Source organism: Lepus europaeus, chromosome 14, assembly GCF_033115175.1.
Source record: "Lepus europaeus isolate LE1 chromosome 14, mLepTim1.pri, whole genome shotgun sequence".
Taxonomy (NCBI): domain Eukaryota; kingdom Metazoa; phylum Chordata; class Mammalia; order Lagomorpha; family Leporidae; genus Lepus; species Lepus europaeus.
The window spans coordinates 92,869,461-92,887,994 of record NC_084840.1 but is presented as its reverse complement, the minus strand read 5'-3'; the positions used below and the strand labels follow the sequence as shown (position 1 = coordinate 92,887,994).

General features: G+C 45.1%; 1 protein-coding gene and 1 non-coding gene across 3 annotated transcripts in view; both read right to left on the bottom strand.

The window, feature by feature from the left end:
- The window catches only part of ANKRD26 (ankyrin repeat domain containing 26), a 111,982-nt gene extending 106,367 nt beyond the window's left edge, over positions 1-5,615 (bottom strand). For both annotated transcript variants that reach the window (XM_062211142.1, XM_062211141.1), the window contains exons 1-3: positions 5,276-5,615; positions 2,693-2,807; positions 2,392-2,565 (exon numbers count right to left, since the gene is read on the bottom strand). In XM_062211142.1, coding sequence (XP_062067126.1) covers positions 2,392-2,565; positions 2,693-2,807; positions 5,276-5,490 — 504 coding nt within the window. In that variant the 5' untranslated portion in view covers positions 5,491-5,615. The remainder of the gene's footprint in view (positions 1-2,391; positions 2,566-2,692; positions 2,808-5,275) is intronic.
- LOC133774016 (U6 spliceosomal RNA) lies at positions 1,912-2,018 on the bottom strand. Its single transcript, XR_009867997.1, has one exon. It is a non-coding gene; the product is annotated as a U6 spliceosomal RNA (small nuclear RNA).
- Positions 5,616-18,534: the final 12,919 nt, after the last annotated feature.

Below are 18,534 nucleotides of genomic sequence, written 5' to 3'. Positions count from 1 at the left end.
ATTCATCATTTGGGGATCTGACCAAAGAGAGACAAAAGGGGGGTTGGCATTATGGTGCAGCGGGTTAAGCTGTTGCTTGTAACACCGGCATTCCATATGAACCCCGGTTCAAGTCCCAGAAACTCCACTTCTGATCCAGCTCCCTGTTGATGGCCTGGGAAAGCAGTGGAAGATGACCCAAGTGCGTGGGCCCTGCACCCACATTAGAGATCTTGTTGGAGTTCCAGACTCCTGCCAAAAGCCTGACTCAGCCTCAGCCTTTGCAGTCATTAGGGAAGTGAACCAATGGATGAAAGATCTCTCATCCCTCTTTCTCCCCCACTCCCCAAAGTGTGTGTGTGTGTGTGTGTACACCTCTGCCTTCCAAATTAACAAATATTTAAAAAAAAAAAAAGAAGCAAGAGTTAGGAGAATCACTTATTGGAAAACTTCATTTTCCTGGGATAGAGTAGAACACGGACCAGGGAAGTCGAAATCCAACTCGATTTTCTTATTTATAAGCGCCTTCTCTCCCACCTTCCTATCAAGACATTCCCGATTTGACAGTAGAGTTACACTCTAAGTTTCCACTAGAAATAGTATAGGAGATGTGCTTTGTCCTGTTTCTACTAGACTAGTTATCAGTTATTTCTTCTTCCCTCTTGTTTACATCAATCACTATTTACATACTGCCATCTGGTTTCCTTAGAGTGCTCTTAAAACTGATCTCCAGGCAAGTAGAAAACCAATTCTTCCTCCCCAGACCTAGAATGATAATAATTCTAGGATAATTCTTCCCCTCAATTACTTAATTTCCAAATAGGTCTGTGTAGGTCTGATTGCTCTTTCATCTTCTTATTTAAGAAACTGACAAAGAAGTCATTTTTATAAAATCAGTTTACTGGGGCTGGCACTGTGGCATAGTAGGATAAGCCTTTGTCTGAAGTGCCAGCATCCCATATGCGTACCAGTTTGAGTCCTGGTTGCTGCACTTCTGATCTAGCTCCCTGCTGATGGCCTGGGAAAGCAGTGGAAAGTGGCCCAAGTGCTTGGCCCACTGTACGCACATGGAAGACCAGGAAGAAGCTCCTGTCTCCTGGATTTGGATGTGTCCAGCCCCAGCTGTTGCAGCCATTTGGGGACAGAACCAGCAGATGGAAGATTTCTCAGTCTCTCTTCCTCCCTCTTTCACTCTCTCTGTGCAAATCTGCCTTTCAAATAAAATAAATGTCTTTTTAAAAAATTACTTATTTCGGGGCCAGCGCTGTGGCGCAGCAGGTTAAAGCCCTAGCCTGAATCACCGGCATCCCATATGGGCGCCGGTTCTAGTCCCGCATGCCCCACTTCTGATCCAGCTCTCTGCTATGGCCTGGGAAAGCAGTAGAAGATGGCCCAAGTCCTTGGGCTCCTGCACCCACGTGGGAGACCAGTAAGAAGCTCCGGTTCCTGCCTTCAGATCGGCACAGCTCTGCTGTTGGGGCCAATTGGGGAGTGAACCAGCAGATGGAAGACCTCTCTCTCTGTCTATACCTCTCTCTGTAACTCTGCATTTCAAATGAATAAAATAAATCTTTAAAAAAAAATCACTTATTTAGGAACCTGTCAACAGCAACAAGATTTCTTTTTTTTTTTTTAACTTTTATTTAATGAATATAAATTTCCAGTGTACAGCTTATGGATTACAATGGCTTCCCCCTCCCAGAACTTCCCTCCCACCCGCAACCCTCCCCTCTCCCGCTCCCTCTTCCCTTCCATTCACATCAAGATTTCATTTTCAATTCTCTTTCTATACAGAAGATCAATTTAGTATAAAGATTTTAATAGTTTGCACCTACATAGAAACACAAAGTGAAACATACTGTTTGAGTACTAGTTATAGCATTAAATCAAAATGTACAGCACATTAAGGACAGAGATCCCACATGAAGAGCAAAAAATATGGAACGCTTCACGAATTTGCGTGTCATCCTTGCGCAGGGGCCATGCTAATCTTCTCTGTATCGTTCCAATTTTAGTATATGTGCTGCCGAAGCGAGCACAAGATTTCTGTTTATGGTAACATGCTATTGTTTTGAGTTTTTAGGCTAAATAGTTCTATCTCCAATGCAAATTTTGCTTCCCTCTGTTTTTTACATCAGCTAGAAAAAACATTTTGGTGGGAAGAACATTTGAAAAATAAAATTTTACCTTTAAAACAGTACTTTCACAGTTGTGCGCTATAAGTGCATCACAGAAAGCTGTATTCTTCAATGCTTCTTTGACAGTACAAAGAGCAGTCTTAGACAATTATTTTAACATACTTCCACTGTAGGAATGCTTAAACTTCCATATATGGAAAACTGACCACACATACGGCAACACTTAAACTAAAGTATTCCAAATATTTTGAAAATAAAGTTGGTTGGTCTGTACCTTGTTTCTTGCCTCCGTATCTGCACCATGTAGAAGCAGTTTTTCCGCTATTGCTCTGTTCTGACCGCAGACAGCATAGTGGAGAGCAGTGTTTCCAAAGTTATCTGTGAGATTTGGATTGGCACCGTGCTCCAGCAGAATAGTTGCACATTCCTCTTCCTGGCACTGGACAGCCTGTCAGTGTTGTACCAAGAAAAAGACTGTAAATTCTAGGAATTCAAACTAAACATTCCACTAATTAGTTACGAATTCATTTGTATGCTAATTAGTTAAATCCAATCCAACTCAAGCTATGGTTTACCTTCACCAGAGGTGTCCTGTTTTCACTGTCATAGGCGTTAAGCAGGCATTTTCTCTCTACTAAGAGCGTTACCACTTCCGGATGGCCACTGGCGCAAGCCAAATGCAGAGCAGTCCTGTGAAAGTGAGGGAGCTTTTTAGGACATTATTAGCGCACTGTCTCAAAACAGACAACTATTCATGGAATCGCAACAGCAGATACTACATTATTCCTCTTGCTGTCGGCGAGATAGAGTCTGGATCGCTAGTTCCAGGTCCTTGCCTTTTACCTAGAGAAGTATTCTCAGTACAGGCACAACTACGGGACACAAAGTGATAAAGCTTATTTCAAAGGTGAGAAACACACACACACACCTGTGCACTGTGCAAGAGCAGAGTGGGCCAGGAAGAGAAAAGGATGGGGGAAGGAAGTATAGAGATGGTATTTAATACTACCAAACATTTTCAAATGGGCAGCTGAAGGTTATCTTTTACAATTTCCTAGTTTCACTTGCATTAGTTTGCAAGCAGAGAGGAAAAGGTTTGAGTTTCAGTCCTGTTACTTCAATTTGAAATCTCAACTAGTTCAGATTAGCTAGGTAAATGAGGTTTTTAAAGTATATGAGGGTCCTAAGAGATAAAATATGTCTGCTGCGTAATAGGTATTCCAGTTATGGTTGACGAGCGAAAGAATTGGAAGAATGAATATAGTTGCGGAGTTAAAACATTAAAAAAAAAAAAAAAAACCTTTTATAGAGTAATTTCAAGGCTTCAGCATTGTGGCATAAGAGGTTAAGCTGCCACCTGTAACTGGCATCCCACATAGGCGATGGTTCGAATCCCAGCTGCTCCACTTCTGATCCAGTTCCCTGCTAATGTGCTTGGGAAAGCAGTGGAAGATGACTCAAGTGCTTGGGCCCCTGCACCCGCAGGGGAGACCCAGATGAAGCTCCTGGCTCAGCCCTGGCCACTGTGGCTATTTGAGAAGTGAACCAGTGGAAGATGTCTCCTTCTCTCTCTAACACTACCTTTCAAATAAATAAATACATCTTGAAAAAAAAGTAACTTCAAGATTTTTGCAATAGTTATAATCATCTATGTTATTTTTTATTTTCATAAGAACACAACTAAAACAAATTAATCTATAATATATATCAATGGTAAATCTAATTTAAAACACATGCATATAATAAAAGGTACACATAATAAAAGCTACAAGCACAGCTAAGACTCCCTCCCTAAGGAGGCTAAAAGTTGGAAGAAAATACCAATCCACAAAAAATTAATAGAAAGTGAGAAACTGGGGCCGGCGCTGTGGCGCAGCGGGTTAAAGCCCTGTCCTGAAGCACGGGCATCCCATATGGGCGATGGTTCTAGTCCCAGTTGCTCCAATTCCAATACAGCTCTCTGCTGTGGCCTGGGAAAGCAGTAAAAGATGGCCCAAGCACTTGGGCCCCTGCACCCACATGGGAGACCTGGAAGAAGCTCCTGGCTCCTGGCTTCGGATCAGCACAGCTCTGGCCGTTAAGGCCAAATGGGGAGTGAACCATCAAATGGAAGACTTCTCTCTCTCTCTCTCTCTCTCTGCCTCTCCTCTCTCTGTGTAACTCTGACTTTCAAATAAATAAATCTTTAAATAAAAAAAGTGAGAAATTATTTTTATCTGTGCAGGATCCACATTTCCTTTCTTCCCAATGATTATTTCATTAGTAACAAACTTCTAGAATTTTTATATATGTTCATTATGGAAATCATAGGTAAGAAAAAAAAAATTTTCACACAGAATAACAACATGGGTGTGGTGTAGCAGGTAAAGTTGCCACCTGCAGTGCTGGCATCCCATATGGGCACCGATTCGAGTCCCGGCTGCTCCACTTCTGACCCAGCTCTCTGCTATGGCCTGGGAAAGCAGTGGAAGATGGCCCAGGTCCTTGAGCCCCTGAACCCATGTGGGAGACCCGGAGAAGCTCCTAGCTTCGGATGAGCGCAGCTTTGGTCGCCTGTTGCTGCCAATTGAGGAGTGAACCAGCGGATAGAGGACCTCTCTCTCTCTCTGTGTGTAACTCTTTCAAATAAATAAATAAATCTAAAAAAAAAAAAAAAAAAAAAAAGAATGTGATCACAACAGAAAAGTCAGGTGTAACTCAAGAAAATCTTAAAACGTTGATGTTTTGATTTGGCTTCTGTAAAACTGGTGAGCACAACAGCACTAACATTTTGAGAAAACTGCATCTCCCTATGCCGGCACAGAGCCCTCTCCCACTTAGGCTCCCTTCTAGAACTCTCGGGGAAGGGCATCTACACACAGGTGTGCGCCCATCGGAAACGGATCCTGGGGTTTATTCAACGAATGCTTCATCCCGCAAGTTGACATCTTTATGCAACTCTCCTATGCATTTTTCTCAAATTTGAGCACTACGGGCTTTTCTTAATGTACACATTTAGGTTAAAATGCTATCACCGCAGTTCTGAGCCCGATCCCTCCGCGCAGTCTAAGGGGAGACGGGAGACCGCTGCAGCTGCAGCTGCGGCTCCGGGCCTGAGGCGGGCCGGGGCTGAGGCGGGTCGGGGCCCCCGCCGCTCCGCCCGCCCCCCGCCCGGTTACCTGTCCCTCTTGTCCCGGTCATTCAGGCCGCTCTTCCCGAGCAACAGCAGCTGCTGCACTCGGGCCACTTCCCCCGCGCGAGCCGCTCTGTGGATTTTCCCGAGATCTCGGTCTCGGATGCGGTATCCGGGCCGTGATTTGTCCCTCTCGCCATCCTCAGGCCCGCTCAAGGGCGACTCTCCCTTGTGACTGGCGAAAGTAAAAATCCTCTTCATCGCTGAGATTAACTCGCCTCACGGCCGCCTCATCGCCCTCTCAGCGTCTCGCCGGTCTCGTCACGGCGCCGCGACCGGAAAGCTCCGCGGTTTCCAACTTCCAAGCTCAAGATGCCAAGCCGCGAAATACGGGCGCGCATGCGCACCTCTCGGGGCAGCCGCTGCGCGTGCGCACAGGTGCCCTGGAGGCCAGAGGGGCTCCGTGCGCATGTGCAGGGTCCAGGCGTGACCAATTTGAATTATTGGCGTTGCAACCAAGAGAACTTGGCAGAATGCTGGGCGCATTTTGCGAAACAGAGACTGGTGTTGGGGGGAAAGCGGTCGTTGCACTCTACTGGGGGTAGAGTGGTATAGACTTTGAGATATGGACGGTCCGGTCCCCGACAAAAGTGCCCCCAAAATTCTCTGAATGTCCTTATTCTTCGGTTTATTGGCCGTCTACATCGCTCTAGGTCTTTGGTCTCCTTGGTAATTTAGCAGAAGCCTCAGCAGCAGGCTGCTTTCGTCGTGTCAGAGATTGCGGCAGTGTGGTTCTCCAATGCAAGCGTAGGAGAAACCATTGCATGTTTTCCAGAAGAAATGGAAAAGCATTCCTGCAGGCCTCCCACTCCTCCTCGTTGGCTTAACTTTACCGGTACGTTTTCTTGTGTTGTTGGCATTCATTTTTCCCTCTTCAATCAACCCATGATTATCGTGTAATAGTAAACTGTGTTTTTACTCTCAACTTGTGTTTAGAAGTTTTTGATGGACTTCCGTTTTGGGGAATATACTTATATTCTTCACTGGAAGAAACAAGTACGAGCAGTCCTGTTACTTTGCAATATCTTCATTTGATTTGGCAAAAAGATTTCAAGATAATTAGAAAGAGCTACAACTTATTCCACCTGTGGGTTCACTCCCCAAAGGCCTGTAACAGCCAAGGCTGGGTCTGGCCCTAGCTGAGAGCCCAAAACGCCATGTGGGTGGCAGGGATTCACCCACGAGGGTCATCCACTGACTTCCCACCAGCAGGAAACTGGATTGGAAGAGTCGTACCTGGGACTCGAACTAGCTCTCCAATATGAGATGCCAGTGTCACAAGCAGCAGCTTAAACTGTGCCACAACACCAGTCCCTTTAGGAATAATTATTTTTAAGATTTATTTATTTATTTAAAAGGTAGAGTTAAAGAGAGACAGAGAGAGAGAGAATGAATCTTCCATTGGCTGGTTCACTCCCCAATTGGCCACAAAGGCCAGAGCTGAGCGAATCTGAAGCCTGAAGCCAGGAGCCAGGAGCCAGGAACGTCTTCCCAGTCTCCCATGTGGGTGCAGGGACTCAAGAGGTTAGGCTGTCTACTGCGGCCTTCCCAGGCACATTGGCAGCGAGCTCAATCAGAAGTGGAGCAGCTGGGTCTCGAACCAGTGTCCATATAGGATGCTGGCACTGCAGGCAGCAGCCTTACCCGATGCACCACAGCGTCAGCCCCAGGAATAAATTTAATCAAAAAGGTGAAAGATCTCTACAATGAAAATGGTAAAACATTGACAAAAGAAATTTAAGGGCACACGAAGAAATGGAAAGACTCTTCATGTTTATGGACTGAAGAACCAACATCATTCAAATGTCCATATTATCAGATTCTATGCATCTCTATCAAAATACCAATGACTCCTTAAATAGAACTGGGAAAAAAAAAACACTACGAAAATTTGTGTGGAACCACGAAAGACAGTGAATAGCCAAAAAAATCTCGATCAAGAGGAGCAAACCTCCTTGATTTTAAAATATATTTCAAAGTTACCGTGAGTATAATTGCACGATATTGCCATTTGAAAACAAATACACAGACCGATGCAACAGGATAGAGACCCTAGAAGTAAACTCACTCATCTTTCGCCAACTGATAGTCTTTTCAACAGTGCTGGGAAAATTTGGTATTCACAAGCAGAAGAATGAAACTACATCCATGGATTTCTTCTTCTTCTTCTTCTTCTTCTTTTTTTTTATTTGACAGAGTTAGACAGTGAAAGAGACAGAGAGAAAGGTCTTCCTTCCGTTGGTTCACCCCCCAAATGGCCGCTACGGCCGGCGCTGTGCTGATCCGAAGCCAGGAGCCAGGTGCTTCCTCCTGGTCTCCCACGCAGGTGCAGGCACCCAAGCACCTGGGCCATCCTCCACCTCCCTCAGGCCACAGCAGAGAGCTGGACTGGAAAAGGAGCAACTGGGACTAGAACCCGGCACCCATATGAGATGCTGGTGCCACAGGTGGAGGATTAACCAAGTGAGCCACGGCGCCAGCCCCTACATCCATAGAGTTCACCATGTTCAGAAATCAATTCGAAATGGATCAAATACCTAATTGCAAGATGTGAAGCCTTGAAAGGACTAGAAGAAAACATAAGGGAAATGCTTCAAGATATTGGAACAGGCAAGGATTTTTTTCTTTCTTTTTTTAGATCATACCCCAAATCACAGGGAAAAAAATAAAAAGATAAATGGGATTTCCACAAACTGAAGAGCTTTGGCATAACAAAAGAAACAATACATAGTTGAGACAACCTACAGAATGAGAGAAACTATTTGCAAATTATGCATATTACATGAGATTTATAACGAAAATATGTAAGGAACTCAGAGAACTCAAAAGCTAGAAAAAAATAATCCAGGTTTTTTGAAAAAAAATTTATTTATTTATTTGAAGAGTTACACAGAGGAGAGGCAGAGAGAGAGAGAGAGGGAGAGAAAGGTCTTCCATCAGATGGTTCACTCCCCAGTTGGCTGCAATGGCTGGAGCTGCGCCAATCTAAAGCCAGGATCCAGGAACCAGGAGCCTCCTCTGGGTCTCCCACGTGGGTGCAGGGGCCCAAGGACTCGAGCTATTTTCCACCATTTTCCCAGGCCACAGAAGAGTGCCAGATCAGAAGTGGAGCAGCCGGGTCTCGAATCGGTGCCCATATGGGATGCCGGCACTTCAGGCCGGGGAATTAGCCTGCTGTGCCACAGCGCTTGCCCCAATAATCCAGTGTTAAAATGGGCATTTGATCTAGACAAGTATTTCTCAAAGGAAGACACACAAATGGTCCACAGGTACATGAAAACTGTTCAGAAGCGCTAATCATCAGGGAAATGCAAATTAAAACAATGAGCGATCACCTCATTTCAGTTAGATTGGTTATTATCAAAAAAACAAAAGTGGTTTATTTTTCAAGATTTATTTATTTATTTATTTGAAAGTCAGAGTATCACAGAGAGAGAAGGAAAGGGGGAGAGAGAGAGAGGTCTTCCATCCACTGGTTCACTCCCCAGTTGGCTGTAATGGCTGGAGCTGCACTGATCTGAAGCCAGGAGTCATGAGCCAGGAGCCAGGAGCCAGGAACTTCTTCTGGGTCTCCCACACAGATGTAGAGGCCTAAGGAGACTTGGGCCATCTTGTACTGCTTTCCCAGGCCATACCAGAGAGCTGGATTGGAAGTGGAGCAGCCGGGACTCAAACCAGTGCCCATATGGGATGCTGGCACTGCAGGCGGTGGCTTTACCTGCTACGCCACAGCGCTGGCCCTGAAGACAAAAGTGTTGACAGGGATGTGGAGAAAAGGGGACTTATGCACACTGTGGGTGGGAAAGTAAATTTGGTAGAGCATTCATGGAAAATAAGGATGTTCCCCAAAAAACTATTACTAGCACTACCATATCATCTAGCAATACAACCTCTTAGTGTATGTGTATATATATGTATGTATATAGTATGTATATGTATGTGTATATATATATACATATATATATGTATATGTATGTGTATATATATATACACATACACTAAGGAAAGGTGAGAAAGGAAATCAGTCTGTTAAAGAGATATTTGCATGCCCATGTTTATTGCAGCACTGTTTACAGTGGTCAAGAATTGGAAATGAATGAAGAATGGATAAAGAAAGTGTGGTACACACATAATGCAATACTGTAGATCCATTAAAAAAATGAAATCTTGTCATTCACATGAACATGGAAGGAACCATAGGTCATTATGTTAAATGAAATAAACCAAACACAGGAAAACAAGTATGATCTCATTCATACATGGCACCTAAACGAGGATGAACTCACAGAATTTAAAAGTATAATGGGGGGCTGGTGCAGTGGCATAGAGTTAAAGCCACCGCTTGCAGTGTCTGCATTCCATATGGGTGCCGGTTCGAGTCTCGGCTGCTCCACCTCTGATCCAGCTCTCTGCTATGGCCTGGGAAAGCAGCAGCAGATGGCCCAAGTCCTTGGGCCTCTGCACCCACGTGGGAGACCCGGAAGAAGCTCCTGGCTCTTGGCTTTGAATTGGCACAGCTCAAACCATTGTGGCCATTGGGGGAGTGAACCAGCGGATGAAGACCTCTCTCTCTCTCTCTCTCCCCCTGCCTCTCCTTCTCTCTACGTAACTCTTTCAAGTAAATAATAAAATCTTTAAAAATAAATAAATGAGGGCCGGCGCCGTGGCTCAACAGGCTAATCCTCCACCTTGCGGCGCCAGCACACCGGGTTCTAGTCCCAGTTGGGGCGCTGGATTCTGTCCCGGTTGCCCCTCTTCCAGGCCAGCTCTCTGCTATGGCCCGGGAAGGCAGTGGAGGATGGCCCAAGTGCTTGGACCCTGCACCCGCATGGGAGACCAGGAGAGGCACCTGGCTCCTGGCTTTGGATCAGCGAGATGCGCCGGCCACTGTGGCCATTGGAGGGTGAACCAACGGCAAAAAGGAAGACCTTTCTCTCTTTCTCTCTCTCTCACTGTCCACTCTGCCTGTCAAAAAAAAAAATAATAAATAAATAAATAAAACAATAAAAGTATAGTGGGAGGTAGGCATTGTGGCACAGGGACTTAAGATGCCACTTACGACATCTGGATCCCACCTCTACTTGATTTAGCTTCCTGCTAATACACCTACATGGGAAACCTAGATGAATTTCTTGGCTTTTGACTTCAGCCTGGCCCAGCCCTGGCTGGCACAAGCATTTGGTGAGTGAACCAAAAAGTAGAAGATACCTTTCTCTCTCTGTGTGTCTGCTATGTGAGGATACAGCAGTAAGGCATCTATGAGCCAGCAAGCAAGCCCTCACCAGACACAGCACCTGGATCTTGGACTTCCCAGTCTTCAGAACTTGGAGAAATAAATTGTTGTTGAAGCCACACAGTCTGATATTCTATTGTAGAAGCCCAAACTAAGACAACACCTTTTTTGAATGGACCCACTGTTTGAATCGTTTTCTGAATCACTAGTTTCTTCTGATATCTTAACAAATGATTTTATATTTGCATGCTCAGTTTTATCTTTAGATTAAATCTTCCTAACAAGTCCTCCAAGTATTTTATCTTTTCCCAGAAATCCCTTGCTATGCTTTGGGATATGGTTGGGAACCCTAAAGGTTTCATGTGCTAGAAGCTCAATTGAGAGGTATTGGAACCTTTAAGTGGTGGGGCCCAGTAGAAGGTAACTAGATAATTGAGTACTGCCCTTGGGAGAAATAAATGCCGGTTTCTCAGAGTGAGTGAGTTCTCTTAAGAAAGCATGTTGTTATAGTGAGGCCATGCCATGCACTTGTCTGTTCCCTTCTGTATAGGACCTGTTCCCTTTCTGTTTCACTATAATATTGTCATGAGTCAGGGCCCTCACTAGGATGCTGGCATGATGCTCTTTTTGACCCTCCACCAGAATCATGAACCATCTTGAATATATCTGGGCCTTGGAGTTCATGTATCAAAGACTCAGATGTTGAAAGAACTTTGAACCCAGCATTCACTTGGTTGCCTAGATCAAGGATGGGGCCAGGAACAGGGGAGTGAGTTCTCAGTCATTCCTGGCTCAGACCAAACCCCAGGAGCTCCCTGATGGTCCCAGCAGCCTATATGGGGTGGAAGGTTTTGGGGATGCCAACAGAAGCACTTCCAGAGGACCTGCCAAGGAAGAAGTGGACAGAGAACACAACTCCTGGAAGAGCATGGGCTTCTTGGCCAATAGAAGAGCAGCCATTCACCACCTAGAAATCACAGCAAGGCTGTTCTGGGAGCCCCAAGAACAGGACCCAGGTGTCCATGCTGGTGCCCCTTTCTCCCCTGTGGGGTACTTACCAGGGACTGTGGGAGTGACAGGCAGAGGAGGAGGATGTTGGTCCACCAGGAGCCATCTGGGTTGACTGTTCCCATTTTTCCTAGTTATTCTCCAGACGTGGTGACTGCCCAGGTAGGGCCAGAGAGCAAGCGACAGACTCGTCCTGCTGGCCTGTCTGGATGTCCATAGTCTGAGGCACTGGCAGTGATCATTTTTACCCCCAAGTGCCTTTGGGGCTAGGGTTGTGCCTGCTGATTCTAGGCAGCCTTTTGTGAACCAGGAAGAGTATCTCAGAAGAGTAGAGTGGTTGAAGACGCCTTCCTGGATATTTGTACTTTTTCACCCAAGTCCGGCTCCCAGAGGTCCTGACAGAGCCTTGAGTATTTTGTGGCTACAGAGGGTGCAGCTGGTTTGCGTGAGGGTAGTCCCAGGCACCTGCCTGTCTTCCTTTCCCAAGACCATCTTCTGAGTCATGCATGGTGGACTCTTGCGTTCAGCCCCACTCTCATACCGTGTATTCTTTGCCCCTTCCTCCATCATTCCTGGGGTCAACCAGATGGCCCTAGGGGTTCCAATCATGCTGACAGTGGGGTCATGTTGGGGCTTGCGGCCAGTCTTTCTGCACAGTAGTTGTGTTCAGCATTGGTAGTCTGGGTGGCAGAGGGTTACTTACCGTGGAAGCCATGTCCAAGCTGGTCCCTGTGCAGAGACTTCACCTTAGCAGCCCTGCTGTCCTGTCTCTGGCCACCTGCTCTGCTTTGCTCCTTTCCACATCCACAGGCTCGCTGGAAGCTCAGCTGGCACACCTGCCTCCCATTCTCTGAGCTTCTCCCCCATGCATGAAACCAGGCTTTGGTCTTTGGAGCCCATAGCCCCTTTGCTGGGGGGCTGTTGGCACTCAATGGACCAGGACAGCTGAAAGACCCCCGGGACCCCAAAACTGCAGTGCAGTGTAAGTGCCAATGAGCACCCCAGACCATGTGGTGGAGTAGATCTTGTGTTCCCACCTCTTCCGTGCTTGGAGAGAGGCAGCAGTCTGGGCCAATGCCCAACATTGTGACTGACAGTGTAATGTGAATTTCTTTGCTAGATGATATTGTTGTAAACAATCTGTCATTGGTCTCTAATGGAAATGTAGGGGATACATCTTTATCAGCTAACTTTTCATTTGAGCATTCTAAAAAAATATGAATCCTCTTGAGATTGAGGATCTGTGAAAGGTGAGGTAACAGGGCTAGATCTTCTCTGAACTTTAGCATGATAAGATATTGGGTACAAAATTATGTGAAGAACATTCTATTTGCAACTGAACAATCATTTTTATAATTTATGAGGATATTAATTATACTTATTCATTAATTAATGGTATATAAATATGAAATCAATGTTAAATAATATAGCATCAATAAGATAACAATACATCCTCTAGGATTTAAAATACACACATAGAAGAGAGTATACATCCTCTTGGATTTAAAATGTACATGAGGTGCCTCATTAGTGCAGTAGGTAGTGTATCAGTCTCATAAAATATACACATATAACTAAGTAACTCATTTAAAATACTCCCATATGGTAGTTATTCAAGGTCATTACAGGACACAAAATAAGAAACATTTGATTAAGCAAAGTAGAGCACAGGATGGTTTGGAGGTTGTCCTTTAGTCACATCTATTCCAAAGTTATTTTCTACAATTTCATTTCAGAATGAAAAAAAAAAAACCTCTGCATAAGTTTTTTTTTTAAAGATTTATTTATTTATTTGATAGTCAGAGTTACACAGAGAGAAGGAGAGGCAGAGAGAGAGAGAGAGGTCTTCCATCTCTGGTTCACTCCCCAAATGGCCAAGATGGCTGGAGCTGTGCCGATCCAAAGCCAGGAGCCAGGAGCATCTTCTGGGTCTCCCATGCAGGTGCAGGGGCCCAAGGACTTGCTTTCCATTGCTTTCCCAGGCCAAAACAGACAACTGGATCGGAAGTGGAGCAGCCAGAACTCCAACCAGTGCCCATATGGGATGCCAGCACTGCAGACGGCAGCTTTACCTGCTATGCTACAGCGCCGGCCCCATAAGTGTTTTAACATTAAAAGACTGGGGCTGACACAGTGGCACAAGCCCTGGCCTAAAGCGCTGGCATCCCATATGGGCACTGGTTTGAGTCCCGGCTGCTCCTCTTCCAATCCAGCTCTCTGCTATGGCTTGGGAAAGCAGTGGAGGATGGCCCAAGTCTTTGGGCCCCTGCACCCACGTAGGAGACCCGGAGGAAGTTCCTGGTCCCTGACTTCAGATTAGCTCAGTTCTGTCTGTTGTGGCCAATTGGGGAGTGAACCAGTGGATAGAAGACCTCTCTCTCTCTCCCTGTGTCTACCTCTTTCTGTAACTGTCTTTCAAATAAATAATTTAAAAAGAGTTGTTTAAAAAATATTAAAAGATCACTGTCTTTCACCAGAGTCAACTCCCATGATCCGAGTTGGTTTCTCTCCAAGGTGAGAGGTGTTTATTTTTTCACAGTTGGCACAGGACCAGCTTTCCAGGTTCCAGAACTAGAGTGCTCATGTGTCATTTGCAAACACAGTCCCTCTTGGCTCTGGCTGTCCCAACATTCTAATTGAGAGATCATTTAAATGGGCAAAGTGCCTACACTGTCTATAAAAATGTTGTCAACACTTTTCTAGTCTTATAAAATGTAAGAATTTGATGGTTCTTCATTTGTAAACAGCTATTACTCCAGTTAATACAGTTGAGCTTAGGTTTGTTGCAAAATGTCTAAAATAATTTAAACTTTAATTTCTTAGAATCAAGTTTTTTTGTGTGTGTGTGGTTGGGAGTTTTTATTTGCTTTTCTCCATGAAAACATGTGGGGGTGAGAATCTTTCCTTCGCCAAACTCCATCTCCCTCCAGCATCAAGAAGTCATTGAGCAATCATCACTAGAATTAAGTGTGCATAACCACAATAAATCCAAATACTTTATGATGCATTAATGTCTCAGGAATTTGCTTTTGAAAATACACTAGTCCCCATCAAAGAATGTCAAACTCATATTCATTGTGACTGGTTTTGGTCTCCTGTAGGACTATGGGCAGGTGAGATCGTAATCATTTTATTTAATGACTATTATCAAGCTCTCAGCAGGGGGGTCTCTCTTGTCTGGTGAACTTCTGATGAGTAGAGGGATTGAAGGAGAAACTGCCCTCCTAAAAAATTCGCATATTTGGACAAATCTAAGGTCTCATGCTCCAAAGCATAGCAGGCCCTAAAAAAAAATCCCAATATAGAATTTGCCTTCAGCCCTCTTCCACCTCACTCACACCTTCATTTTTTTAAAAAATGTATTTGAAAGGCAGAGTTACAGAAAAAGAGAGAGAGACATAGAGCGAGCGAGCACTCTTCCATCCACTGGTTCACTCCCCAAATAGCTCCAACAGCTGGGGCTAGGCCAGGCCAAATCCAGGAACCTAGAGCCTCATCCAGATCTCCCAAATGGCTGCAGGGGCCCAGACACTTGAGTCACCCTCCACTACCTTCCCAGGCGCATCAGCAGGGAGCCGGACTGGAAGTGGGGCAGCCAGAACCTGAACCGACGTCCATATGGGATGCTGGAGTCACAGGGAACAGACTAACCCTCTATACCACAACACCAGCCCCATGTCTACATTTTTGTTTTGTCCCTCCCCATTGAGATACATCAGGTATCTTAGTCAGCCTGGATGGCCACGACAAAATACCAAAGACTAGCTGGCTACAACAATAGGAACCTATTTCTCAAGGTTCTAGAAGCTGCCAAGTCCAAGATCAAGGTGGAAGCCAAGTTGGTGTCTAGTGAGGACTCTGTCCTTGGGTTGCAGACAATCATTTTCTCACTGTGTCCTGACATGACTTTTTCTTTGAGCTCAGGGAGTAAGGAGAAATCTCTCCTCTTCTCATACATTCACTTCTCCCATCCTGAGAGTCCCATCTTAATGACCTAATTTGACCCTAATTATCTCCCAAAGTTTGTATCTCCAAACACCAAAACACTGGGTGTTAGGGCTTCAACATATGAATTTTGAAAGAACATAGGCATTTAATCCATAACATTATACCCCAGGCCCCTTAACTTCATATCCTTTTGGCATGCAAAATACAAACCATCCTAACAGTCTCAAAAGTCTGAACTTATTCTAGCATCAACTCTACAGTCCAAAGTTTCATCTAAATATCATCTAAATCAGATAGGGATGAAACTTGAGGTAGGGCTTATCCTGAGGCAAAATTCCTTTCCAGCTGTGAGCCTGTAAAACCAGGCAAATTACACACAAAATTACACACAAATTACACAGTGGAACAGGCACAAGACAGACATTTTCATTCCAAAAGAGAGCAACAGGAAAGGAGCGAAGTGTGACAGGTTCCATTGAAGTCTAAAACCTAGCAAGGTGAAATCCATCAGGTCGGCCGGTGCTGTGGCTCACTTGGTTAATCTTCCGCCTGCGGCACCAGCATCCCACATGGGCGCCGGGTTCTAGTCCCAGCTGCTCCTCTTCCAGTCCAGCTCCCTGCCATGGCCCGAGAGGGCAGTGGAGGATGGCCCAAGTGCCTGGTACCCTGCACCCGCATGGGAGACCAGGAGGAAGCACCTGCCTCCGGATCGGCATAGCTCAATGCCACAGCAGCCATTTGGGGAGTGAACCAACAGAAAGAAGACCTCTCTCTCTGCCTCTACCTCTGTTCAACTATCTGTCAAATAAAAAAAAAAAAAAAAGAAATCCATCAGGTCTCAACACTTGTGAAGGATTCTGTGCTTTGAGGATCTGCCTTCCAGATCCACTGGTGTGACAGTCCAGCCTTCAGGATCGTACACCTACGGCTTCCAGGCAGCTCTGTCTCCAAAAAGCCACAGGGTGGGTCCATGCCTGCATGGGGTCTTTCTGGCCTTAAAAGCATGGCCACACCTCTCTTTGAAAAAGAGGATGAAACAGACTCAGCCCCTGGCTCTGTGGTAGCAATGGAAGCCCCTGTGATCTCTGAATCAACTGTGGAGTCATTCTTCCCTTGCCTTAAGGGGTCACACACATTCACAGCCACATACTCGAAGCTCTATGGTCCTGTCCTATAGAATCCAAGAATCCCAAAACCTTCCCTTCATTACATCCCACTGCCACCCTCTTCAGCTCAAACTGGCAGCTTCTGCTTGTGCCCAGCCATATTCTTGATACACTCTTTAGAGCATGCTTTCTCATTTTTTGCAATATGGACAGGCTAATCATTGCCCAAATGTTAAAGTTGGGTTCCTTTTTGCTTAAAAATTCATTATTCAATTCCCATCTTCTCACATTTTTCTATAAACAGACAGGAGGAGCCAAACTGCTCCTTCAGTATTTTGCATAGAAATTTTTTTGCTAAAGAAGCAAATTTTTTAAATGTATTGTCAATTATCTGACTTTTTTTTAGTTAGGATCAATTTCAAACACTAGAGTTCAGATTATAAGAAAGAAAAGTGTAGGGTGGCTGGTGGTTTATAAGATGCCATAAATTTTATGACAAATAGGCTTTTACAATGGTGTTCTAAAGCAGAGTTCAATGTTACAGTGAACGGGTGGCTTTCTGAGCCTAAATGGTTAAGGATGGCATCTCATCCTCAAATCTGATTTAATAATTTTATTAAGTATTTGCATTTAAGTAGACAAGTTCTAAAACAATGTCTAACCCTGTTCTGGAGACCATTTTTGAAGATACTCCTTCAATCACTGAAGCATAAAAATAGTTCAAGGACATAATATAAACTGACTCTTATTTATAAGTGTATCTACAGTTGTAACACAAATCATCACTCACACCATTAATTTTACCACATAGCTATATATAGAAAGCAAAACACATTTAAAGATGTTGAAGTAGTTATTATAGGATATAAACCACCTGTTTGTACACAGGCAAATGATGTATTGTAACAGTAGAGAAAAGGTGTGGCAAGCCCAGTAACAATGTCATAAATACAAATATGCAGTTCATTTATATTCCCCCACTCAGGAACTCCCCATTTCTCTTATTTCCTGCAACAAAAAGGACCACTGTATAATAGCCACAACACTTCTAAGGGAGCGGGAATCGGGATGAAACCACTAGGAAGGCATGCATGCAGGATTGTACTGAGGCTCCCATCAGCCAACGTGATCTAAGAAGTGGAGTAGACACACTTTAAAAAAAAGATTAATTAATTTATTTAAAAGGCAGAGTTACAGAGGCAGAGGCAGAGGCAGAGGCAGAGAGAGAGAGAGAGAGGTCTTCTATCTGCTTGTTCACTCTCCAAATGGCCACAATAGCAAGAGCCGGGCCAATCTGAAGCCAGACCCAGGAGCTTCTTCTCAGTCTTCCATGTGGGTGCAGGGGCCCAAAGATTTAGGCCGTCTTCCAAGACATTCCCAGGCACATTAGCAGGGAGCTTGATTGGAAGTGGAGCAGCTGGTTTAGAACTGGCACTGCAGGCAGCAGCTTTACCCACTATGTCACAGTGCCTGCCCTCAATAGGCACCTTTTCAAGGCCCTACTGGTAGTTTGAACTGTGAAAAGACAAAGGGGCAGGCTCTGTGGCGTAGTAGGATAAGCCTCCACCTATGGCATCTGCATCCCATATGGGTGCCAGTTCCAATCCTGGCTGCTCCACTTCCAATCCAGCTCCCTGCTAATGGCCTGGGAAAGCAGTGAAGACGGACTCAGTGTTTGGGCCCCTCTACCCACGTGGGAGAGCTGGAGGAAACTCCTGGCTTTGGACTGGCCTGGCACTGGCCATAGTGGTCATTTGGGGAATGAACCAGCAGATGGAAAATCCCTCTCTCTCTGTAACTCTGCCTCTCAAATAAATAAATAAGAGAGAGAGGGAGCGAGAGAGTGAGCAAATGAGAGAGAGAAAAAGGACAAGTGAGGGAGAGGAGGCAGTGTGTGGGGGAGAAAGAAAGGGAGAAGAGGTGGATGTAGGCAGGCTAGGAAAGGTAGGC